Source organism: Silene latifolia, chromosome 5 (genome assembly GCF_048544455.1).
Source record: "Silene latifolia isolate original U9 population chromosome 5, ASM4854445v1, whole genome shotgun sequence".
Taxonomy (NCBI): Eukaryota; Viridiplantae; Streptophyta; class Magnoliopsida; order Caryophyllales; family Caryophyllaceae; genus Silene; species Silene latifolia.
In genome coordinates this window covers 70757566-70785550 of record NC_133530.1, presented here as the reverse complement: position 1 = coordinate 70785550, position 27985 = coordinate 70757566, and the positions used below count along the sequence as shown (strand labels likewise).

General features: G+C 37.6%; 1 protein-coding gene and 1 non-coding gene across 2 annotated transcripts; both read right to left on the bottom strand.

Moving 5' to 3' along the window:
• Window positions 1–481: 481 nt before the first annotated feature.
• LOC141655516 (uncharacterized) lies at window positions 482–2996 on the bottom strand. Its single transcript, XM_074462593.1, has 2 exons — window positions 1730–2996; window positions 482–1476 (listed from the first exon to the last, which is right to left on the bottom strand). The coding sequence occupies exons 1-2, from the start codon at window positions 2994–2996 to the stop codon at window positions 482–484; spliced, it is 2262 nt and encodes a 753-aa protein (XP_074318694.1).
• A 5597-nt stretch (window positions 2997–8593) lies between these two features.
• Window positions 8594–8700, bottom strand: LOC141658088 (small nucleolar RNA R71). Its single transcript, XR_012548996.1, has one exon. It is a non-coding gene; the product is annotated as a small nucleolar RNA R71 (small nucleolar RNA).
• Between the last annotated feature and the right edge of the window lie 19285 nt (window positions 8701–27985).

Below are 27985 nucleotides of genomic sequence, written 5' to 3'. Positions count from 1 at the left end.
TGACTTCCTATTATATAACCTGACTATGTCCTGGCAAATAAGAATGTTTTCAACAATGCTCCTACCCTTAATGAAACCTCCTTGACTATCACTGATCAACTCAGGCAACACCCCAGACAATCTATTGCAATAAGCTTAGAAATACACTTGTAAACAACATTGCAACAAGAAATTGGACGGAATTGAGTAACATTTTGAGGCATTGCACACTTAGGAATGAGAGAAATGAGGGTATGGTTTAATTGTTTAAAAAGTTTACCCGTCTGGAAAAAGTCCTTAATAGCAAGACAAACTGAATCTCCCACATCATCCCAAGCATCTTTAAAGAAAGCACTACAATAACCATCAGGACCTGCAGCCTTATGGTTAGGAATAGAAAACATAGCCTTCTTAATTTCTTCATTAGTCACAGGGCTCAACAGCAACTGCTTATGCCCAGCTGAGCACACCTTCCCCATCTTGACCACCTTGTGACTAATATTCAGAATCTTCTCAGAGGTACCCAACAGATTAAATAAAAACTCAAGAAAGTTTCCTGAATTTGCTGAGGATCATCACACTGAACCCCTTGAGTATCCTCTATCTTAATAACCTTATTCCTGATCTGCCTTCCCTTAATAAAACTATGAAAATACTTCGTGTTGTCACCACCATTGTCAACCCAGATGGCCTTGGATTTTTGCAACAGAAACTCAGAGCAAGCAGACTCCAGGAACCTTACACTACTATTTGCCTCCATCTCTTGAACAATAAGTGCAACATTAGAAGGATCATCCCTGAGTTTCAATTGAATGAACTCAAGATTCATTTTAGCCCTAGCTGTATTATTGACAATATCATCAAAGTTATCCTTATTAAGCTGTTTCAGAGGCCATTTTAAGGACTTCAGTTTCTTGACCAACTGAAACATCAAAGTACCATTCCAGTCAGAATCCCAAACCTGGTTCACACATTCCTTAAAGTCCTCTACTTTACTCCACATGTTGTAATATTTAAAGCTTCTCCTTGGTTTAGCAGTATTACTGTGTTCTTGAATCACACAAGGGGTGTGATCAAAAACTCCTTCAATATAAAAATGAGCATAGATATTATCATTACTCCTAATCCAAGCATCATTCACCAAGACTCTATCCAGTCTGCTAAAAACTCTAGAGGAAGGTTCTTTTTTATTAGACCATGTATACAAAGAACCAATGGCAGAACAATATGTAACCCCACACTCAGCTACACACTGTTGAAAATCATCCATTTCCTCATAAGTAGAATTACCTCCTAATCTTTCAGAGGGAACCAAGACAGTATTGAAATCACCACATATAACCCAAGGTCCCTTAATTTCTTTATTATAAGCACAAAGTTTAGACCATAGTGCCTTCCTTTCATTCAAGTCATTAAAGGCATACACCATAGTACACTTAAACTGAAAACCAGTGCTTAAATCCTTGACCTCCATGTGAATAGATTGTGCAGAATAGTCTACAAAATTAACAGAAAACATAGAAGGCTGCCAAAGAACCCACACACGACCCCCTTTGTGATAAGAAGTATTAGTAGAGACACACCAAGTAGCATAAAGATTATTTCTCACACTATTTAGAGACAAAGGCACCTTTGTCTCAAGGAGACCAAAAAACCCAATTTGATGATGGTGTAAAAACCATTTGATAGTATTCTGCTTAATTGGGCTATTCAGTCCCCTAATGTTCCAAAATCCAAAATTATACATTACCCCCAGAAGGAGGTAATGCGTTACCATTTACCGAGACCACACCAATTCCAACAGTAGGAGTAGCAGTGTTAAGAGATTCAAGGAAGGTGTCCTTACCAAAATTGATAGAACTATAACCTTTATCCAACAACTCCTGTCTACTGAACTGAATAATCCTCTTTGCAGGGGTTTGAGCAACATGATACTTCCCATTCTTTCCCCATGTCACCTGGAACTGGTTAGGCTTCTCAATTGGAGTTATAAGTCCTGACTCCTCAGTGGTAGGCAGTGGAACTACAGGCTCAGATGGTTTTCGAGCTTTAGGCCTCCACTGCTTAACAACCTCTTTTGGAGCCTTAGTTTTAGGAGCCTGCGGTTGTTTCATCTTTCTGCAGTTAGCAGTAGCATGTCCAACTCCTTTACACGAAGTACAGAGGAGTGGTTTCCATTCAGATACAACATTAATAACAACCACATGACCATCTTCATCTAAGAATTTAATCTTATCAGGGATAGCTTGACCAAAAGGAACCTTCACCATGACTCGGGCAAATCCAAGTCGGGTCTTATCCTTAGTAGCCACATCACATTGAATAAATTTCCCCAATAAGCCTGCAATCCTGGGAAGACACTTCCCCCAAAATTTCAGAGGAAGCTGTTCTAATCTCACCCAAACTGGAACCTCCTTGACATCCTCCTTCACTAGATCAACATCAGGACTCCATGGACGAACAATAAGTGGCTTATTGTCGAACAAGAAGTGCCCTTGCTGCAAGACACGATCTTTGGCAGTACTAGTGGCAAATCTCACCAAAAATACCCCATTCGGAAGGAAGGATACCTTATCAAGTGGAAGATGAGCCCAGATTCTCCTGATAAAACCATCAACCACTTCTACTGGCGGATTAGCACTCAATATGAAGCAGTACACCGAATTTGTCCAGTACTCAATTTCCTCCTTGACATCTGAGGAGAACCGTAACAGAGCATCAGGTTCTTCCTCAATAACTTCCAACTGATTCTTCCCTTTCCTCTTACGCTGAACCACCCAATCCTGATCATCAGGTTGAATTGAATCCAAGTCATAGGGTTGAACACCAACAATCGAATTCACACTCTTTGTTTTCTGAGTATCCTCATCTGACGGACCCCCAACCACCAAGACAGGGACAGACGACACCTCAGAGGACGACACAACCTTATTAGTAACTGATTTAGGACTTTTCGATTTAGTATTACCAGAGATCAGAGGGGGAAATTGTTCAACATTTGAACAATCGATTGACATGTTTTTGATATTTAGGGTTTAAGATATTTTTATGGGTTTTAGGGTTTTGTGAATTTTAGAGCTTTTTCTCTCTCTATCTCTTCATTTTTTAAGATGAATCTCGTTTTTTTTATCAAACTAAGAATTCTTAATAACAACAATTGTATAGGTCTCGTGACAACTACCTCTCGGCCTTATTGTCAACCATAGATCGGGTCCTAGAGAACTCTCGTTATGTCTAGGTCGTTCTACTAACACATGTTTAGTCTAATCCAATTCCGTGCCTCTCGACTTATAGAACGAATTAACAAACCTAACCAATGCTTATGGCCACTAAACAATAATTAATCAAAACAAAGCAAACATGTGATAGAAACAATGTATTGATATTATAGCATACCAATTCTAACAACTATAAGAATTATCTTTGCATGGCTTCCCTAATCCCTAGACATATGAAGCTACTCACTCACGATAAAAATAAAACTAATGATGTATGAAATAATAAACATGATAAGAATATAACTAAATGAAATATTATAAATTACCAATAAACTAAATATTGATAACATATGAAATAAGTGAAATTTCTAAGACGAGTAATGTAAATAGAAATGCTAATGATAAACTAGTGATGATAACAACTTGATAATAATATGGAATAACAAACTAATATGAAATGCTAATAACTAAAATGTAAATTATAAAACAACGATAATGGAAAATGCAAAGACGAAATAAACTATAATCGATATTACCGAAATAAAGAACTTGGAACTTGAGCATTGAGAACATAATATGAAACCCCAAATAAACTTGAAAGGAAAGATTGTATTACTTAGAATCAAATGTTTAACTAATGAAAATTAGAGAGTATTTGTGCTTAAGGCTATATAAAAGGTGTAAGAGAGTGTACAAAAATATCCTATAATGACGGATTAAGGCCCCTATTTATAGTAAAATAGGGACATAACGTAAAATTCATAGAGCAAGGTAACCCCGATCGGGGCCTGGCCACCCCGATCGGGGTCGTGACGTTTCCGGTTTTTCTCTTCAATTCTTGATTAAATGACAAGGGGATACAATGTGAGCCATTAATCCCATCTTAATTCACCAGGTTAATTGTTTAGTAACACGTCTTAAGAGCATCCAAAGAGCATCTCTAAAACTTGTTACTTGGACTTTTCTTCTTATTGGCTTCACTTCTTAACTTTATTTGGGCTCCAACTTTTATTTGTCATCATGCTTAAGTCTTGCTTCCACTTAGCTTAGTGAACTCCGGTGTTTGCCAAAATGACGGGAATAAGCTACCGAATGCTCAATTCCTAAAAAATACAACAAATACAAGCAACACACCTAGAACACAAGATTAGCTCACAAAAACACTAATTAAAGTGCAATAACAAGTAAAACCGAGCTAAATTAAGGGGTAAAATCCTATGTAGAATGGACACATCAGTTGTTTAAGGTTATATGATCGGTCGATTCAATATTCCTTTAGGTCTAATTTAACATGCTGTCGCTATCATTAAATTATCTCTATTCAGTTATCGCAGCCTATATTGATTCTAACCCGGTCGGTGAAAGTCTCAATTCGCTATTCTAGTCAATTAACCCTGGCCAGTAATTAACTAACTAGATGAAGAACAATAAACTAAACAACAACAAATAAGCAATTTAACTATCAATTCATTAATTAATCCCCCTTTTAACAACCTACATCCCCATTCACCCTAGATTAGAAGTTTAGCTACGCATAATAGAAAGAATAACAACAACAATAATATAAGACATAATTAAAAGTATAAAAGATGAACAATAAATGAATGATTAATAATAAAGGAAAGATTAACAATAATACCATAATAGAGAGTGCTAGATCCGAAAATAAGAGCGATAAACTAAATTAAGAGTTTTTAGAGAGTTTCTAGGGTAAATTATACGTAGCTAGGTAAAATAAAGCGTAAAAATAATATAGGGTACGAATACGGTATTTATAGTAAAACATAACCGACTTAAGGAAATTATGGAAAAACCCTGAAACTAGTGTGTACTCAATTGAGCCTGAGTGCACTCGATCGAGTACATTCTCAGTTGATCGAGTCTGCTTGGGCTTGATCGAGGACTCTCCTTATTTCAGCTGTTTTCTTCGTGTTGTCTTCTTCACCTCTCTTCCTTTATTCTTCTAGATTCCCGTGCCATGCTCCGTTTATTCCTTCATGCCCACTCCGCGGTGCTCATTTCATTCCCTTGCTCCATAAATGCATCATTCCTGCATTAAACACTGAATAGCGGAAGTATCGACATTCTAGCATAAAAGGCATGTAATTAATATAAACTAGCACGAAAATCATATAATTATGACTCATCACTAAACCGTTCTCCAAAGATCGCTATCTTCTTCTGGCTTCCAAGTTTGGACTTAGTAGATACCCGGTATCTCTGGAATCCCCAACAAACACCCAACGATTATCGGACTACAACATGTTTAGGAATCACTACGTTTGATCGATAGTTTGTATAACTATGCGTCGGAAAACTCAAAAAGCAATTTCAAAAACGAAAACATTTTCAAAATATTTCAAAAATACATGGAGTGTTTTATGCACGACGACGGGGTCACAATGGCACTAACTAGAGTCAAAACCGACACCGGACCAAAAACCGACTCAAAATTCAAATCCCGACTCCAACAACGAGTCAAACCGAGTCAAACACAAATAACAAACCCCACAATTCTTCCATGCTAAGTATACACGGTATACTTGATGGTCAAGTACAACAATCATGTCATACAAAACCTAGGATAGAACAAACCACAAATCCAAATGTGTGATAGTGACAAGACAACTCGAAGACCCGCGGACATGCTCGCGCCTCTTCAACCAGCCTATATGGCTACGTCGCCCAAAACGCATACAACCACACAATCCTCTATAAATACCTCTCAAACGCCACCATTTGAAGGTACGTGAGAGTTCGCCCCATCTTTTCTCCTTTAAAATTCTAGACCTCGACTTCTCGAGCCAATAAACGACACGTATTTTTGACCTACCGATTGAAAATACGAGCCTTACACATTGTTTGTTACCGTCATCGTGCATTAAATCACTTGACTTATGATGTGACCATTATTTGAGCATATTTAGTCCCCGAATTAGCCTCGTTCCTATGCTTTTTAGTGCATATTTGGGTCATTTACTATCTTTAGTCCTTTGTTTTGCATATTCTTTGAGGTTTTGTTTCCTTGGTAGGAGAGGAGTGCAAACCTCGCATTTTCATGGCAAAATAGAGCTAAATTGATCGAATTTAATGACCAAGCATCAAAGAGAAGACAAGACTAGAAGGCCTTTGTACATATTATAGTAGATGGGCAATGATGAAGAAACCCTTGCATCCCCGACTAAATCCCGGAGGATTATTGGAAGAAGAGAGGAAGAAAAGAAGAAAAGAAAAGCTGTGACGGAATCCGCTCGTCCAGCATAGAAAGACGCCCATCCAAGACTGGAGGAATCCGAGCGTCTTTGCCATAGGGACGCCCTTCCAACCACGCCCCAATCCGCTCATCCAGCCATCAAGACGCTCGTCTCAAATTGAAGAATCCGCTCGTCCCGACCCCTTGGACGCCCGGATTGTCTTATAGCCCCTTACGTCTTCTTCTTCCCTCCATGAAAGATGCGCATATTTATGAAAGACCGGCAAAAAGGAGACTCGCATCTTTTCTGAGAGGAGCGATTCCTCAAGGACTTAATCGTCATTTAAGCCCTTAGTAAACCCTAATTTGTGTACCTAATCCCCACTATAAATACCCCATTAGTCTAATTAGATTAATCATGTTCTTCTTATCAATCTTTAGTGTAGTTTATATCATTCTAATCTCTTCTTAATCTTGTAATTAACTTCTAATCAAATATTAATACAAATCTCATTTCCTTAATTTCCCTTTTGTTCATCTTTTATTTTGGGTAATTGAAGATTATTTGGGTTATTATTGGGAGATTGACAACCTTCCAATCATTCATCAACTACTTCTATTATTCCGTGCTTTATTTTGGAATCATTAGTAGGTATAATTCTCTTAATCCCTTTTTAATTATTGTTAATCATCTTCATTTATTCATCATGTTTTGCTTTGTTAATATGATTGACAACTTTGTTAACATGTTAAACTTGATAATGAGTGAGTAGTTTCCTTAACTAGGGTTAATGGGTAATTAGGAAAAACCAACATGGGGGATGATTCATGCTTAATTTAATATGTTTTCATAATTTATTTGCTTGCTTGTTGTGATCTCAACTTATGCACATGTTATGTTTGATGAAATGCGAGCCTGTGAATCCTTGCATTTTTTACCCATCAGCTACCTTTTCAATGAGATTTGTAAGACATAAACCAACTCGAGTCCCATTAGACCATGCATATAGTTGAGTAGGGAGGATTAAGTCGACTTGTAGGTGTTGTACAATCTAATCGATTCGGCTCCGGGACCCAAACCTTCATAGGATTGTAAGATATAAACCAACTCAATCCATCACAACAATAATTGCTTGCTTATAATTTGAGAATATGTTTGTATGATCAATTCTCATGAATCCCCTATGACCCCATGACACCCTAGTGCTTTTAATCAATTGTTTACATCTCATTTTAATCATCTTGCTTGTTTACTTTTATTGCTATTTAGTTTAGTGATCTTCTTATCTCAACCCCAAATCGTGACACCCCTAGACACCGCTACTTGCAATCGAAAATCCTACATCAATACCTGTCCTTTGGGATCCGACCTTTACTTGCCTCTTTACTAATAGTAGAGTTGTTTGTGAAGTTATAAATATTATTTTGGTCTAGGTGCTCCTAACGACAAGTAACCGAAAATTAATCTCCAAGTGAGTCGGACCAAAAATGGCGCCGTTGCCGGGGACGGTGTTAACTTGATTTGATTTTCTTAGATTGTTATTAGTTGTGTCTTTCTTTGCCTTGGGGAAGTAAAACTCCTCAAGGTTTGTTCTAATTATTTTCAAGTTGTTTGATATTTTGCATATCTAGAAGATCACAAGGTAACTTGTTACCCATTGATCACGAGATTGAAAGGACTTTGACAAACAATAGATGACTTGCTAGAGGTACTTTGAGAGGTATTGGTGAGGTTGTAGATATTCAACCAAATACTATTGAGTTCATCAACCCTTTTGCAAGAGAAGGTGAGGAGAACCCAACACAAAATCCAACACAAAATCAACCCACAATGCCTAAATTTTCATCACATTCCGTACCAACCGAGGAGAACCTACCCAATGGTACTCCCACACCACAAAACTTAACCAGAAATTTCATTGCAAAATCCGCATTTATCCAATTAGTCGAAAGAAGCCAATTTGGGGGGATGCCTAGTGAAGACCCTCACTCTCACATGGAGACTTTTTGTGACTATAGTGATGCGATTTCAGAAACCGGTGTGACTCAAGACCAAATTCGATGGGTCTTATTTCCTTTTTCTCTAATTGGCACCGCAAAACAATGGTTGAAAAGCCTTGATAAGGCTACTCTTGGAATTGACTCTTGGAAGAAGTTGGCTCTAGCTTTCTACACAAAATTCTACCCTCCGGAAAAGACTAACATGCTAAGAGCTCAAATTAGGGGTTTTAAGCAAAGGGATGAAGAATCTTTGTATGAAGCTTGGGAGCGGTTTAAAGGAATTTGTCGCTCATGTCCTCATCATGGACTTAGCGAGTGGTTCTTGGTACAACAATTTTGGAATGGTCTTTATGAAGACTCAAGAAACATTCTCAACATGGGATCAAATGGTATGTTCACCGAAGTTGACGATAATCAAACTTGGAACAAGATTGAGGAAATGGCGGTTCATAACTCACAATATAGTAGACCTCGCAAGGCTACTAGAGGAGGAAAGCATGAAGTGGACTCTATTACTCAATTGGGTGCTCAACTTAGTGCTCATATTGATACCATTAACTTGAAGTTTGAGAAGGCTATGGCTAAACTTGAAGAAGCCTCAAAATCACCAAAGAATCATGTTAATGCCATGGTAGCATCTTCATCAATCCCAAGTGGGATATGTGAGAATTGTGGAACTTTGGGACATGACCAAAGTGAATGTAGGGGAATAAATGAACAAGTGAATGCTTTTCAAGCATACAAGAGTGGTACCCCTTATTCCAATTATTACAATGAAAACACCAAATTCCACCCAAATCTCTCATACAAAAGCCAAAATGTTCAAAACCCTCAACCAACATACACCCCGGCCACCTCCCATGAGAAACCAAAATCAAAGACCCTTTTTCAACCAAAACCAAGGTTACCAAAATCAAACTCCATACAATCAACAAAATGACCAAGGTTTTGATGTTCAAAAAGCGGTCCTCCAAATGCAAAAGAATCAACAAGAACTTTTCACTCAAATGCAAAAAGATAGCCAAGCAAAGGACATCACCATCAACAACATCCTAGCCCACACAAAAATGTTGGAAACTCAATTGACCCAACTAGTATCTTCAAACTCTCAAAGGCAAAAGGGGCAATTACCACCTCAAGGTAATCCCCCAAGACATGAAACAGTTAGTGCCATTCACTTGAGGAGTGGTACGAGTTATGAAGGACCAAAGAAGCAAGTTGAGGATGAAGTTGTGGAAGCTAGTGACAAAGAAGAAGTTGTTCAAAACTCTAAGGAAGGAGAACCAACAAAAGAATAAGTTTCAAAGAAAAGTGAAGAGAAGGCCAAGGAGAAAGAACCCATTGTTATTAGACTTCCATTCCCAAGTCGTCAAGCAAAACCTAAGTTTGATGACCAACTTGGAAAATTTATGAAAATTGTGAACAATTTGGAAGTCTCGATTCCTTTCACGGAATTAATCAATCACGTGCCGGCCTATGCAAAGTACATGAAGGACATCCTTACGAAGAAGAAGTCTATCCGGAAGCTTGAAACTATCGCCTTCACTAAGGTGAGTAGTGCAATCCTTCAAGGGAGTTCACCCCCGAAACTTAACGACCCGGGAAGCTTCTCAATACCGTGTACCATTGGCGACACCACGATAAACAAGGCTTTGTGTGATCTAGGAGCAAGCGTGAGTGTTATGCCGTATTCGGTTAGTAAAAAGCTAGGGATGGGAGAGCTTAAATGTACCAACATCACACTCCAAATGGCCGATAGATCGACGAAGACACCGTTAGGGATATGGGAAGATGTTCCCGTGAGAATCGGCAAATTCTTCATCCCGGTGGACTTTGTCATTGTTAACATGGAAGAAGAATCCAATATTCCGATCATCCTAGGTAGACCTTTCTTGCACACCGCGGGTGCGGTGATAGATGTGAAGCACGGAGAGCTTACTCTAGAAGTGGGAGATGAGACCATAACTTTCAATCTTGACAAGACCATGAAAGCTCCCCGTTTGCATGAACCATGCTTTATGGTTGATCACTATAGCCGGAAGGATGATAGGAAAAAGTCGGAATTCCAATGGAAAAAGAAATTTGATGATGCTCCATCAAAAGAGCAAGAGAATAGCAACAATGAGAGCTTGAAAAGCTCACCCATGACAAGTGAAGAGGATGGCCTTATTGGCCAAAACAAGAAAGAAGGAGAGTTGTCTTTATCAACTCAAGAAATTTTTAATGATCAAGTAGACGAAGTTTGCGGTCTTTGGGATGATGAGTTCGAAGGGATTCAATCCCTATATTGGTAATGCTATGAACAAAGACCATCATGGAGAACAACAATTGCAAAGATCTATTGAGGATCTTTATCATGACAATGAACAAGCTTTCGACTACTTCTTCAAGGTGTTGAGTAACATCAACAACACCTTGAACATGCCCCCTTGACATCTCACATTGGATGAGAGTTTGGTGGAGTCCTCCCTAAACCACCATTTGTAAATATTCTAACTCCCTAACTTGCATTTCGTTTTTACATTGCATTTTTGTCATTTTTGGATTTATATTTTTGTGCCTTGATCAAGACATTCATCATTTTTGAGAGAAGTGAGGGAGGGACTTATGATTTTATTGATGTGTAGTGCTTTGACTTAGTGTTGGGATAGCAATTGCCTAGGCTATTCATACCTTTGTAGTGCTCCCACAATGAAGAACACGAGAATTGAAGAATAAAAATGATACGGGTTATGCAGTACCCACGGATGGACCTGAATCCGTGTGGACAAGGAAGAATCCGAGCGGCCAAAAGGGAATCCGCTCGTCTTCAAGGAATCCGGGACTCCAGGATAAAATCCGCTCGTCTGGCAGAGCTGTAGAATTAAAAAAAAATGGTCTGTCACAGAATCCGAGCGTCCCAATGAAGAATCCGCTCGTCTGATTCTGGACGCTCGTCTTATAGCAAAGACGCTCGTCTTTCTGCTGTTGAAATTTAAAGAATCACCCTGTAACAGAATCCGAGCATCCGTGCAGGAAGACGCTCGTCTCAAGTTGAAGAATCCGCTCGTCTTTCCTGAAAGACGCTCGTCCTGTGGCGTCATTTCCTGAGGCAAAACGCGAAGAATCCGAGCGTCCCAGAATGCAATCCGCTCATCCCCCGCTGCTATTTCAAATATAACTGGTCTTTTAAACCCTTATTCCCTCATTCATTTTTATTTATTCTACATTCAAACACTACCCAAAACTCAAAAACCCTCATCCTCTACATCAACAAAACCAAACTTTCTCAACCAAATTCAACAAAATCAAATCCAAACTTCCTCACAACAAAAATTAATCACTCCTTTTACAACAACAATTGATTCAAACACCAAAATCTTCAACCTTTGAGTCAATTTTTAGGATACAAAGCAACATTCCTTCATCTTAAATCGATTTGGGCATAACTAAAAATTGGAGATTTCAATCTTTCTTTGGTGTAATCAAGAATGGCAAGAACTAAAGGAGGTAACAAGGCACCCCCAAAGAAGACACTTTCAAAAAGGCAACAAACTCTTCAAGCAAAACAATTGTCAAAGGCATTGGTAGTCCATGAGGCAAGTTGGAGGCTCCTACATTCTTTCACCCCTCTTATGGTTTGTCTACTTCTTTTGTTTTCTTTATTTTATTTTGATCATTTGTTTGAGGAGTCCTAGCAACATGGAGGACTAGCACATTGGCTTCATTAAGGTGTTCTTTTTATTGTTCCCAATTTGTAAAATCCAAAATGACAATTTGTAGTTTCATGCATTGCATTCCATGTGCATGAACTACCCCGAAATTCAAGACGTTAGAAATAATGTCTATTTTGGTTTGGGGAAGTCCATGCATATGCATCGGGAGGTAATTTAAATTACGCTCTCCGCCATAACAAAAACCCATGCATCATGTAGTATAGCTTAGTATAGTTTGCATTTAGTTTAGAAATCATTCATCATGCTTGCATAATTTCCTATCGTATTGGCCATTGAGGACAATGCCCATACTAGTGTGGGTATGGGAAATTCTAACTTGACTTTTATTCAAAAATCCAAAAAAATCAAAAATTTCGAAAAAATCCAAAAAATTGAAAAATTGAAAAAATCAAAAACATGTTCATTCCCTTGTTAGTATAGATTTGTATATATTGTTTTGTATGTGGGATTTATCTGTATGCATCCCTTTAAATTTAAGGATTATAACGAATTATAATGATGAATACTAGTCATAAAATTAAATTACATAAACAAAAAGGTAAAAAGATGAAGAATCAACCTTCGGTCCTAGCAAATTCGACCTAAGAACAATATCGCAATGATATTCGCCTATTAGTTGCACCCAAGACGATATGAGATATGCCCTTCACTTGTTTCTAGAATCGATCCCTCAATTTCTGTAAATTGCAAGGGGTTTTTTTTTTCGGTTTTTGTGTTTTTAGATGAGAGACAAGAATGAGTAGAATTAGGTTAGAAAAATTCTCCCCTTCACTCACTTTAAACCGTGTAAGCTAGTGATTAGGGTAGATAATTTTTCTTTTTAATTCTCGGCCCATATTAACCGAAACAGGTACATCAGTCGATCGACTGATGCACCCGGTCGATCGACCATGTAGATAATGCGTTATTTATAAATTGTCATTTATATTATACCGCATTAATTAATACGGGTCAATAATAATTTATTATGACAATATCGTATAATTTATCATTAGCTGATTAAATATAACCAATTACATTTAATTACGAATCAACATATTAATTCGTCCAAGCTAATATTATATACATTAATTAAATATAACTTATTATATTCAATTTACGAATTGACAATTAATTCGTCTCAACTAATATTATTTAATCGGCATTAAATAATTGTCTCATCAACACATTGACTAACTGTTTAGTCATATAAGGCATCAATGTGATTACATTTTCATAACCACATCTCTCAAACACATCCTTTAGGTGTGACCTTTAGGGACCAGTTGATCACCGCCATCAGTATGATAATAACGTCAAACTCTCTAGCAAGCCAACCGTTATTAGGTAATCGTTAATCAACTGATTAAAATACGAAGTATACCCTTGTGAAACTGTAAGAGATTTACAAATGTTATCACACTAATTTGTGGAGGACACAAGCTCCAACAAACTCCCACTTGTCCTCACAAGTGTATGTGCGATAACCGATTCTCATATCCTAAAATTTCTCCCACTCAATGTAAAACAATTTGCAAATCCGTATTCACAAAGGTCGTAGTTTACAAGCGATCATTATCAAGAGTGGTTTCCCCGACTAGAGAGTAACTTAATTGATAAACGAATCATCATTCGAGCATGGCCATGCATTTCAGTTACAACTCCTCGAGTGGCCCTGAGAAATAACTATACCTGATAAGGGTTGGATATTTTCCTCAACTCGAATCCTGCAGATGTAAGCACAGTATGAAATGACCCAGAAAAAGTCTACTTAGCCTCCAGTTACGGCAGACCGTGAGAAAGAAACCAAAGTCACCCAAAAACTGCCTTAATCTCAAGAGACAGTCGATAGTCAAAAGAATCGACTCTAGGAACACAATGGATGTCCTATCCATGACCTGGCACCGAATGTTATTAAACATTTAGGACTCCATTACGTTGTCACAAAAATTGTCCTGCGAGGTATCGTTATAATCTCGCATCTGTGATCGATCAGTCAACCGTTTGACTTATGGCTCGTTGAACCCACCATCAATCGACTACACAATATAATAGCCAGATTTATCAGCTCATGTAGGCGATTACGGACCAAAACAAATATAATGTAATTCAGTTCACTTTGTGGCGTTCAATGTTGTCGGTACAATCCACATGAAAAACAAAATATTATATAAAAACGATGAAGTTATAAATAGTATATGAAAGAGATAATGTATCAAATCCATAATCAACTACTACAACTCAGGAACACGTTTAATTCCCATGGAAATAACGTGCCCTGCATGCTTATCATAATTCAACGGTTTAGTGAGAGGATCCGCGATGTTATCATCCGTCGCAATCTTGTCAATCACTATCTCCTCTTGCTCCACGTAATCACGGATCAGGTGAGCTTTCCGATGTATATGTCTAGACTTGTTGCTAGACTTTGGCTCCTTAGCCTGGAAGATGGCACCTCTATTGTCACAATAGATGGTGATCGGGTCATTCGAACTAGGAACTATCGTAAGTCCTTGTAAGAATTGACGCATCTATATCGCTTCCTTTGCTGCCTCCGAAGAGGCATAGTACTCGGATTCAGTAGTAGAATCTGCTACAACACTCTGTTTGGAACTCTTCCAGCTGACCGCAGCACCATTAAGAGTAAAGACGAACCCGGACTGAGATTTTGAGTCATCTCGATCCGTTTGGAAGCTAGCATCTGCGTAACCGATTGCGCATAGCTTAGTATCTCCTCCATAAGTCAATACCCAATCCTTAGTCCTCCGTAGGTACTTGAGGATGTTTTTAACAGCTATCCAGTGTGTTTCACCTGGAGTCTTTTGGTACCGACTGGTCATACTCAATGCATATGCCACGTCTGGATGTGTGCATATCATGGCATACATGATTGATCCTATTGCAGATGCATAAGGAACACGACTCATGCGCTCAATCCCTTCAGGCGTCGTGGGTGACTGAGACTTGCTCAACTGCATCCCATATGTCATAGGAAGGTTCCCCTTCTTGGAGTTGGTCATGCTGAACCTCTCAAGAATCTTATCCAAATAAGACTCCTGACTAAGTGATAACGTCCGTCGTGATCTATCTCAGTAGATACGGATTCCCAAAATGCGTTGTGCCTCACCCAGATCTTTCATCTGGAAATGGTTCTTCAACCATCCTTTAACCGAAGATAGGAGAGGAATGTCATTCCCAATCAAAAGTATGTCATCGACATACAATATCAAGAATACAATCTTGCTCCCACTCGACTTGATATATAAGCATGGTTCCTCGACCGATCGAGTGAAACCATACTCTTTTATCACCTGGTCGAAACGATGATTCCAACTCCGAGAAGCTTGCTTAAGTCCATAAATAGAACGCTTAAGCTTGCATACTTTCTTAGGATGTTCAGGATCTATGAAACCTTTGGGTTGCACCATGTACAACTCTTCCTCCAAATAACTGTTTAAGAAGGCGGTTTTCACATCCATTTGCCAAATTTCATAGTCATGAAAAGCGGCAATCTCTAAGATTATCCGAATGGAACATAGCATGACTTCAGGTGAAAAAATCTCATCATAATGCAATCCGTGCACTTGAGTGAAACCTTTTGCCACTAGTCGTGCCTTATAGGTATCTGGTTGCGCGTCTACAGAATGCTTTATTTTGTAAAGCCATTTTCACTATAAAGGTTTTACCTTATTAGGTAAATCAACTAGATCCCATACGTTATTCTCATACATGGAGTCCATCTCGGATTGCATGGCTTCGAGCCATAACTTTGAGTCGGAACAGGCCATAACACCTTTATAGGTAGCGGGTTCATTACTCTCTAGGAGTAAAACGTCATTCTCCTCGACCATACCAATGTATCTGTCCGGAGGATGAGAGACTCTACCCGACCTCCTAGGTTCCTCAGGAATATTAACCGTATCATCAGTTGGAGGAACAACTTCCTCCATCTGTTCCTCGGTTGTTGGTTCTGGAATCTCCGACAGCTCGAAGGTTCTATTACTTGTCTTGTTCTCGAGAAATTCTTTCTCTAAGAACGTCGTACTAGCCGCAACAAAAACTCGATGTTCGGTAGGCGAATAGAAGTAATGACCAAACGTTCCTTTTGGATAACCAATAAAGTATGTCTTGACCGATTGCGGGCCGAGCTTATCGTCGTGTCTCCACTTGACATAAGCCTCGCAGCCCCAAACCCGAATAAAGGACAAGTTATGGACCGTTCTCTTCCACATTTCATATGGAGTCTTGTCGACAACTTTAGTCGGACTTCGGTTAAGTATAAGAGCAGCTGACAAAAGAGCAAAACCCCATAATGAATCAGGTACTACCGTGTGACTCATCATGGATCGAACCATATCAAGTAATGTTCGATTTCTCCGTTCGGACACACCATTTAATTGAGGTGTTCAGGTGGAGTTAAGCGTAAAAACGATTCCACAGTCTTTAAGGTGTTGATCAAACTCATTTGAAAGATATTCGCCACCCCGATCTGAACGGAGTGCTTTAACCTTTCTACCCAGTTGGTTCTGAACCCTGTTCTGGTATTCCTTGAATTTCTCAAAGGACTCACTTTTATGCTTCATTAAGTAGACATATTCGTATCTACTTAAATCGCCCGTGAAAGTGATAAAATATCTATAGCCATCTCTAGCGGTAATTGACATAGGTCCACAAACATCAGTATGTATGAGTCCTAATAGGTCACTAGCGCGCATTCCAACACCTTTGAAGGAAATTCGAGTCATTTTGCCAATGAGACATGATTCACACGTGCCATATGTATAAAATACGAATGCGGGAATAGTCCCATTATCGACAAGTTTCTTTACGCGTTTCTCATTTATGTGTCCCATTCGACAATGCCATAGATAGGTTTGATCTTTGTCACCAACCTTTAATTTCTTATTATTCACGTGTAATACTTCTGTGGTTTTATCTAAGATGTAAATTCCATTCATGGAAACTGCTTTGCCATAAATCATTTCATTGAAAGAGAAAATACAGCTATTATCCTTTATTGAAAATGCAAAACCGTCTTTAGCAAGTACGGAAACAGAAAAAATATTCTTAGACAAACTGGGTACATAGTAACAGTTATATAAAAATAACTCAAAACCACTAGGGAGTTGGATTACGTATGTTCCCTTCGAGACTGCAGCAACTCGTGCTCCATTCCCGACTCGCAGGTCCACATCACCTTTTTCGAGAGGTATGATGTTCTTTAGGCCCTGCAAATGATTACACAGATGAGAACCACAACCAGTATCAAGTACCCAAGTTCCGAAACTTGCATGGTTAATCTCAATCATATGAATATAAGATGACATACCAACAGGAACGACGCGACCTGCTTTGATGTCCTCACGATACACGGGACAGTTCCTCCTCCAATGTCTAGTCTTGTGACAATGGTGGCACTCAATGTCACCGCCCTTGCTCTTTGCCTTGCCCTGTGAGCCACTAGTCTCACCGGGCCCACTCTTACCATTTCCTGGCTTCTTGAATTTCAGCTTACCTACAGTTAGGTCGCCTGGAGCTTTGCCCTTACCTTTACCCTTGTTGGAAATCGTGAGAACATCCTGCTTCATGCTCCCACTCAATATCATATCCTTCTCGGTCTGTACGAGAAGGGAGTGTAGCTCATGAGGACTTTTCTTTAAGTCATTCATGTAGTAGTTCGCCCTGAAAAGGGCAAAACCATCATGAAGAGAATGAAGCATTCGGTCAATGACAATGCTCTCACTGATTTTACAATCAAGTGCCTCCAGCTTATCGACATTCTCAATCATGTGAAGAATGTGTGGGCTAACCGGTTGGCCCTTCTGGAGTTTCGCATCAAAGAAGCGACAAGTATGCTCATAAGTAACGATTCTCGGTGCTTTTGAGAACTCGTTAGTGAGCGTGGTGAAAATCTTGTTTGCACCTTGAGCAATGAAGCGTCTCTGCAAATTGGTTTCCATTGCAAAGATGAGTACGTTCTTTATCGCACCCGCTTCCATGACGAAGTCACTATAAGCAAGTGACTCGTTAACTCCTGCATTGGGGCCTGGGTTGACCGGTATTGGCTCAGTTAAGTACTTGAGCTTACCGTCAGCAATGGCAAGACATTCCGTAGTCTTTGCCTCCCAGTCCGCAAAGTTGGACCCATCATTCTTCAGTCGTGTGGACTGATTCATGTGGTCCATGAAAGCTTTCAGCCAGGACTCGCGATCAAGTGTGGCACTTGGCATTGGGATTGCGTTATTTCCAGCCATTTGTTGTAACAGTATTATCAAAATAAACGTGTTCTACACTGCGAGAAGAAGAATAAAAATAATAAGCATGTGCATCGTTTATAATTTTAAGTCTAATGAACTACTGTCATAACGCGAAGACTCAAAACATTTATACAATTGACCTCCCTCAAGAATTATATAAATGATCCCAAGACTCAATTATCTGCAAATTGATAAGCTAACCTTTTAGCTAATTCTACCGTTAGAATTCTTGGTCGATAAATTTCTGTAAATTCTATCTTTAGTCCATCATAATCACGAGAAACTCTTCGGACTATGATGTTGAGTTAAACTAAGTCAATACAAACTACTTACTCAATGTAGAAGGGGTCATATTATGCCTACCGACGAAGAAGGGATTCATAGTTGTTTGCCCTTATAAAGACTGGTCTCAATTTCCGTTTTAGAGGAAGATCCCATCAACTTTATTTTAATTCATTTTAAGTGAACTAATATCTAGCATGCGTGAATGAATAAACTAAGGTGATGGCTTAATAAACATGTGACATCTGTATGTCTATGAAAACTAACATACAACCTATATGTGTCAATTTTCATGCATTTTAGTAGGTGGTTTGGTTTTAGGCGGAACATGATGCATTAACTAGCATGTGAATGAAAAGCAATGAGAACGGTAAAACGTAAAACAAAATAAAGTCCTAGTGTGGCCTATCCTATCAAAATGAACATTAAATACAAATTTGGAATCCATCCTTGGACCCGAGAAGCTTGTCTCGATGTTCCATCTTGATCCATGTAGCGGGAGTGAGCTCCAATCTCCATCTTTAGTCTTCTTTGAAAATTACAATAAATAAATTTACATAATAAACCTATTTATTACATTCTAATTTCAAAACCCAAAAACTAAAGGAAAAATAAAGGAGATTCGAGATCTCATAATTACATAAAAATTATGTTTCCTTCATTACGAAAACATAATTTGACTAAGGCCACACTAAGTATTACAATTTACAACCGATTGCAAAAATACGTAAATAAAACCATTCAACGATTCATTCAACTAAAAAAAAATGCATCAACTAAAAAAAATTAAACATGCAAGACATAATTCTTTAATTATGTAGATTAATTTTCCAAACCACCTATTTAATTGATCAAATTAAGTGACAATTCCTCAATTAATCACATTAAATTTAATCTTAATTCATATTAAACTTGTAATATGAATTTAATCCATCAATATTTTAAACTGCTTTAAAATAATTAGGTATCTATTAATTATGAACAGCTTCACAATAATTAATTGGCCAAAATCAAAACAAAAAAATTCCTTTTTTTCTTTGGTCTCGGCTGAACAGTAAAAAAAACATATTTTTTTTTATTAATCATGTCGGCTGAAAAAAATAAAAAACAGAAACTCCAAAAAAATTTCTCCTCGGCAATTCTGCAAAAACCGAGAAGAAAACACCTTTTTTTTTTTCATTTCACGGTTTTAGCCAAAAAAAAACAGAATTTTTTTTTTCTTTTTGGCTCGGCAAACCCTAGAAAAAACCAGCCGTCATATATTTTTTTCTTGCGGCAAAAATGCCCTAAAACAAAAAAATTAAGATGAAGAAAATCGTTTATAGTTGCTATTAGAACACGATTAGCATATGAATTAATGAAACGTGATTAACCGTATATGCTAAAAACTATATAGCAAAAACGAATTTTTATATCATCAACATGACGATTTCATTTACAATTTAATTTAATCCGAATTAAATCAAAGCATCTACAAATTCATTTTATTATCATCTTAACTGATTAAAACAATAATATGTATGAATCAAATGGAAATAAAAAAATCAAAAACGAAAAAAAAATCTGGTCGAGCAGACGATGCAGTCGGTCGACCAGGGGTACTGGTCGATCGACCAAACCGTGAATCAAAAACAGCTACGGCAAAAAAATTTTACAGCCGAAACCCTAATTTTTCGAGACCAATTTGTTTTTTTACATCCAATTTTATGAAAATCATCAAAATAAAATTCGTGGCCTTGGCTCTGATACCACTTGTGGGATTTATCTGTATGCATCCCTTTAAATTTAAGGATTATAACGAATTATAATGATGAATACTAGTCATAAAATTAAATTACATAAACAAAAAGGTATAGAGATGAAGAATCAACCTTCGGTCCTAGCAAATTCGGCCTAAGAACAATATCGCAATGATATTCGCCTATTAGTTGCACCCAAGACGATATGAGATATGCCCTTCACTTGTTGCTAGAATCGATCCCTCAATTTCTGTAAATTGCAAGGGTTTTTTTTCGGTTTTGTGTTTTTAGATGAGAGGCAAGAATGAGTAGAATTAGGTTAGAAAAATTCTCCCCTTCACTCACTTTAAACCGTGTAAGCTAGTGATTAGGGTAGATAATTTTTCTTTTTAATTCTCGGCCCATATTAACCGAAACAGGTACATCAGTCGATCGACTGATGCACCCGGTCGATCGACCATGTAGATAATGCGTTATTTATAAATTGTCATTTATATTATACCGCATTAATTAATACGGGTCAATAATAATTTATTATGACAATATCGTATAATTTATCATTAGCTGATTAAATATAACCGATTACATTTAATTACGAATCAACATATTAATTCGTCCAAGCTAACATTATATACATTAATTAAATATAACTTATTATATTCAATTTACGAATTGACAATTAATTCGTCTCAACTAATATTATTTAATCGGCATTAAATAATTGTCTCATCAACACATTGACTAACTGTTTAGTCATATAAGGCATCAATGTGATTACATTTGCATAACCACATCTCTCAAACACATCCTTAAGGTGTGACCTTTAGGGACCAGTTGATCACCGCCATCAGTATGATAATAACGTCAAACTCTCTAGCAAGCTAACCGTTATTAGGTAATCGTTAATCAACTGATTAAAATACGAAGTATACCCTTGTGAACCTGTAAGAGATTTACAAATGTTATCACACTAATTTGTGGAGGACACAAGCTCCAACATTGTATATATTGTGTTTGTTCATCCTTGTTCACATTGATTGACTACGCCACATCCGAGACATGAGGATATTGAAGACCGCATGGTATGATCTTTCCAATCTCCTTGTGTTTGTTCATCCTTGTTCACATTGATTGACTACGCCACATCCTAGACATGAGGATATTGAAGACCGCATGGTATGATCTTTCCAATCTCCTTTTTCCTCATTATATTAATGACTATGTGGCTTTATTTTGATTGATGCGGTATAAATAATGTGAATTTAGGATTGCATTTAGTTTATTGGGCATAACAGTTGGTAGAAGCATATGCATTAGGATGTACATATGTTAGTTGCATCATGACATGTAGTTGCATGTTAGAAAAATTTTGTGAAACCGTCTATTTGGGAAGCTTGACAAGTGTATATAGGCCCTAGTAGATGCTTTTTCTTCTTAAGACTTTTCTTGTTAGAATACTTGTAAAACATCCTAGGATGTGTCATACTAGTATCCTTTGACCCGTGGATTAAGGCCTAGTTAAGAGTACCTTGTGGTGTGATAACTCCTTGGCTACCGTTTATTCCAAGGTGACCCTTGAAATCATGCAGCCATCATTCATCCATGTTCTACCATACATTTTGTCATCAAAGGGAATGGGCAAAAAAAGAAATTGTTCAAAAATTTGAGTTCAAGAAATGAAAACAAAAAGGAAAGAAAAAGTTTGCAATTGCATCAAAAGAAAAGAGGAGTAACAAAAATGAAAACTGCTATGCTTCAAATATAAGGCACCCTCGTTACTAATTGGGGTGACTTTGAAAATGTTCAAAAGAAAATGCAAAAAGTTTAAAAGTTGTCAAGTATTGAATTGCCAAAAATCAAAGAAATGGCAAAAAGAAATTGTTCTCAAATGTCAAATGCCACAACAAAATTGGGAGGAAAAACAAACAACAAAAGCAAACTCCCAAATGAAACTCAAATACTATCGATCCCTTTATCCATCGTATCCACTTTTGTGCATGGTAGAGAGGGGACGACCCTTCTTCTTGTCTAGGCAAGAAGGGGAATTCCGCAATCCTCCAGTGTTTCTAACACCATAGGGAGTCTATTCTTGACAAAAGCATTTAACGATTGAGGACAAAGATACCCTAACTTGACACAACTTGGAGGTGATTTATTGGTATCCTTCTAGGCTTAGTACTTTGAAGAAATTGCATCTATGAAGGAGTGTGTACCCTTGAATTGCTTCCCCTTTAGATAATTTCCGCCACTTAGATGAGAAAAGTGGCTATTATTTTGTAGATGCATCCATTACTTGATTTTAAGTGCTTTAATGTTTGGATGTGTCGCCATTTTGGCAAGACCCACCTTGCCTTGCAAGAAGGCATCCTACTTCATGGTTGTCTTGTTGTGAGTTGAAGGGGCGGAGTGAGACCCGCTAATTGTCTCATGTTGGCTATATTAGTAGGATAGTTTAAATAGGGGTCCTAGTTTTGTCACCTCTTTACTCGGGACGAGCAAAGGTTCGGTTTGGGGATATTTGATGTGACCATTATTTGAGCATATTTAGTCCCCGAATTAGCCTCGTTCCTATGCTTTTTAGTGCATATTTGGGTCATTTACTATCTTTAGTCCTTTGTTTTGCATATTCTTTGAGGTTTTGTTTCCTTGGTAGGAGAGGAGTGCAAACCTCGCATTTTTATGGCAAAATAGAGCTAAATTGATCGAATTTAATGGCCAAGCATCAAAGAGAAGACAAGAGTTTTTAGAGAGTTTCTAGGGTAAATTATACGTAGCTAGGTAAAATAAAGCGTAAAAATAATATAGGGTACGAATACGGTATTTATAGTAAAACATAACCGACTTAAGGAAATTATGGAAAAACCCTGAAACTAGTATGTACTCAATCGAGCCTGAGTGCACTCGATCGAGTACATTCTCAGTTGATCGAGTCTGCTTGGGCTTGATCGAGGACTCTCCTTATTTCAGCTGTTTTCTTCGTGTTGTCTTCTTCACCTCTCTTCCTTTATTCTTCTAGATTCCCGTGCCATGCTCCGTTTATTCCTTCATGCCCACTCCGCGGTGCTCATTTCATTCCCTTGCTCCATAAATGCATCATTCCTGCATTAAACACTGAATAGCGGAAGTATCGACATTCTAGCATAAAAGGCATGTAATTAATATAAACTAGCACGAAAATCATATAATTATGATTCATCACTAAACCGTTCTCCAAAGATCGCTATCTTCTTCTGGCTTCCAAGTTTGGACTTAGTAGATACCCGGTATCTCTGGAATCCCCAACAAACACCCGACGATTATAGGACTACAACATGTTTAGGAATCACTACGAGTTGATCGATAGTTTGTATAACTATGCGTCGTAAAACTCAAAAAACGATTTCAAAAACGAAAACATTTTCAAAATATTTCAAAAATACATGGAGTGTTTTATGCACGACGACGGGGTCGCAATGGCACTAACTAGAGTCAAAACCGACACCGGACCAAAAACCGACTCAAAATTCAAATCCCGACTCCAACAATGAGTCAAACCGAGTCAAACACAAATAACAAACCCCACAATTCTTCCATGCTAAGTATACACGGTATACTTGATGGTCAAGTACAACAATCATGTCATACAAAACCTAGGATAGAACAAACCACAAATCCAAATGTGTGATAGTGACAAGACAACTCGAAGACCCGCGGACATGCTCGCGCCTCTTCAACCAGCCTATATGGCCACGTCGCCCAAAACGCATACAACCACACAATCCTCTATAAATACCTCTTAAACGCCACCATTTGAAGGTACGTGAGAGTTCGCCCCATCTTTTCTCCTTTAAAATTCTAGACCTCGACTTCTCGAGCCAATAAACGACACGTATTTTTGACCTACCGATTGAAAATACGAGCCTTACACATTGTTTGTTACCGTCATCGTGCATTAAATCACTTGACTTATGATGTGACCATTATTTGAGCATATTTAGTCCCCGAATTAGCCTCGTTCCTATGCTTTTTAGTGCATATTTGGGTCATTTACTATCTTTAGTCCTTTGTTTTGCATATTCTTTGAGGTTTTGTTTCCTTGGTAGGAGAGGAGTGCAAACCTCGCATTTTCATGGCAAAATAGAGCTAAATTGATCGAATTTAATGACCAAGCATCAAAGAGAAGACAAGACTAGAAGGCCTTTGTACATATTATAGTAGATGGGCAATGATGAAGAAACCCTTGCATCCCCGACTAAATCCCGGAGGATTATTGGAAGAAGAGAGGAAGAAAAGAAGAAAAGAAAAGCTGTGACGGAATCCGCTCGTCCAGCATAGCAAGACGCCCATCCAAGACTGGAGGAATCCGAGCGTCTTTGCCATAGGGACGCCCGTCCAACCACGCCCCAATCCGCTCGTCCAGCCATCAAGACGCTCGTCTCAAATTGAAGAATCCGCTCGTCCCGACCCCTTGGACGCCCGGATTGTCTTACAGCCCCTTACGTCTTCTTCTTCCCTCCATGAAAGATGCGCATATTTATGAAAGACCGGCAAAAAGGAAACTCGCATCTTTTCTGAGAGGAGCGATTCCTCAAGGACTTAATCGTCATTTAAGCCCTTAGTAAACCCTAATTTGTGTACCTAATCCCCACTATAAATACCCCATTAGTCTAATTAGATTAATCATGTTCTTCTTATCAATCTTTAGTGTAGTTTATATCATTCTAATCTCTTCTTAATCTTGTAATCAACTTCTAATCAAATATTAATACAAATCTCATTTCCTTAATTTCCCTTTTGTTCATCTTTTATTTTGGGTAATCCCCTATTTACTAAATGAATAGGCGAAACTCCAAATTTTCCCGCCTAAACATATTTCCTAAAATAAAGTTTAGTTATTTTTAGCATATTCTATAAGTATGGTGCACTTTAATACAAAATCTTTCAGATTTATATATTTATGTCATTTAGGATTTTACATAATTATCTCTTATCTTTTTATGATATACTGTAAAAAGGAATTCTTTTTTTTTTCTTTTTTAAAGAATCATACGAAAAAATTCATTGATTTTCTATGATAAAAAGTTGCGGCTAAAACTATATTATCAGTAAAATTTTATAAAATAACACCATTAATCTCTCGGTAATAGGACACACTTTCATTGAAATACTCATTTCATGATTAATACGATTTAGACTTTGATTTTCAAATCAAAATATAACGATAAGAAAGTAAAAAGAAAAAAAGATTAGCTAATTTATATTTCATAAGTATAATATACCAAAAAAAAGTAATATTCTAAATATACCGTGCATACATTGCACGGGAGCTAAACTAGTTGAAGATTATTTGGGTTATTATTGGGAGATTGACAACCTTCCAATCATTCATCAAGTACTTCTATTATTCTTTGCTTTATTTTGGAATCATTAGTAGGTATAATTCTCTTAATCCCTTTTTAATTATTGTTAATCATCTTCATTTATTCATCATGTTTTGCTTTGTTAATATGATTGACAACCTTGTTAACATGTTAAACTTGATAATGAGTGAGTAGTTTCCTTAACTAGGGTTAATGGGTAATTAGGAAAAACCAACATGGGGGATGATTCATGCTTAATTTAATATGTTTTCATAATTTATTTGCTTGCTTGTTGTGATCTCAACTTATGCACATGTTATGTTTGATGAAATGCGAGCCTATGAATCCTTGCATTTTTTACCCATCACCTACCTTTTCAATGAGACTTGTAAGACATAAACCAACTCGAGTCCCATTAGACCATGCATATAGTTGAGTAGGGAGGATTAAGTCGACTTGTAGGTGTTGTACAATCTAATCGATTCGGCTCTCCTTCATAGGATTGTAAGATATAAACCAACTCAATCCATCACAACAATAATTGCTTGCTTATAATTTGAGAATATGTTTGTATAATCAATTCCCATGAATCCCCTATGACCCCATGACACCCTAGTGCTTTTAATCAATTGTTTACATCTCATTTTAATCATCTTGCTTGTTTACTTTTATTTCTATTTAGTTTAGTGATCTTCTTATCTCAACCCCAAATCATGACATCCCTAGACACCGCTACTTGCAATCGAAAATCCTACATCAATACCCGTCCCTTGGGATCCGACCTTTACTTGCCTCCTTACTAATAGTAGAGTTGTTTGTGAAGTTATAAATATTGTTTTGGTCTAGGTGCTCCTAACGACAAGTAACCGAAAATTAAGCTCCAAGTGAGTCCGACCAACTACACCATCACTAAAGCAAAGCAACACTCCATACTTTACAAAAACGGTTTTAAATCGAGTTTTCTTTCATGTAAGTATGAGGGTGTAAATAATCCTCTTCTTTCATGTTCTTTTTATTTGTTTTCAGGACTTTAACATGATAAAACATGCATAACATGATCCAAAATACGGATTGATCGAGCCAAAACCGGGGTTTGACCTGAGGCAGAAGCTCCTAGTCACAATTAGGGGCCTCGCCCCTCTTATGGCACCCCAGATCAGAACCCAAACGTGTTTGAGTTCGTCTTTCCTCCATTTCATTTCTTATTTGTAATCGGTTTTTACCATTTCAATTATTTCAAACCATTTTTATAATGAGCATTTTTTAACCATCAATTATGTTCACCCTTGGCTCTTCATGCCATGGCGGTTTAATCCGTGACTCGGTGATAATATTTGGTTAATTACATTTTTAAAGGATATTTTAAAGGATTATTTTACAGGAATAATCTAACCTATGGCTGCCCCACTTATATTAATCCATCCTTTACAATAACTCACAATAATCCTACCTATTACACGACTTTCCCATTTTACACCAATGTGAAGGGCTACCTGTTAAACAGGTAAACCCTAATACTAAGTGACTTAAACCTGTCTTATTTTTGTTTTACATTCAATCTTCCACAACACACCTCTCTCTCTCTCTCTCTCTCTCTCTCTCTCTCTCTCTCTCACACACACACACACACACACACACACACACACACACACACACACACACACACACACACACACACACACACACACACACACACACACACACACACACACACACACACACACACACACACACACATACACACACACACACACTTCCCCTCTTTGACGCTATTAATCTTTTTACTGTGAAGCTTCTGAAAGACGACATTGATCATCTTCATCTGCAGCATACGCCATTGATCATCTTCAATGGCTCCCAAAGTAAGTTTTCCATCAAATTTAATAAGTGTTAGGTTAATTTGAAATTAACTCGACAAATTAACTGTAATGTTGATGTTAATTCGACAATTTTTCCATCAAATTTTTAATGTTGTTAATGTTATTAATGTTGATGTTAATTTTCAATTGAAATTAATTTTGACAAATCATTTTGTTTGTTTAACATTGAATTAAATTAGAAACCCTAATGTGTATATAATGCTGTTTTAATTTAGAGAAATCATTGGCAAAGTGTAACCTTGAAATTGTGGTATGAAAGTTCTTTTGTTAGGAATGATAAGGGCCTAAGTTATAAGGGTAGGAGTTTTAGGACTGTTAGTGTAGACCCGGATGAACTATGTTGGTTTACTATACTAGAGGAGGCGGAGAAATGTGGGAATTTTAGGAGAAATGTTGATGGTA

What these genes read in the sequence shown, in the direction of transcription:
- LOC141655516 (XM_074462593.1), bottom strand. Translation starts at nt 2,996, where the DNA reads ATGTCAATCGATTGTTCAAATGTTGAACAATTTCCCCCTCTGATCTCT. An exon ending in CGCATTACCTCCTTCTGGGG is followed by an intron (nt 1,477 to 1,729) that starts GTAATGTATAAT and finishes TTAATTTTGTAG; the next exon opens with ACTATTCTGCACAATCTATT.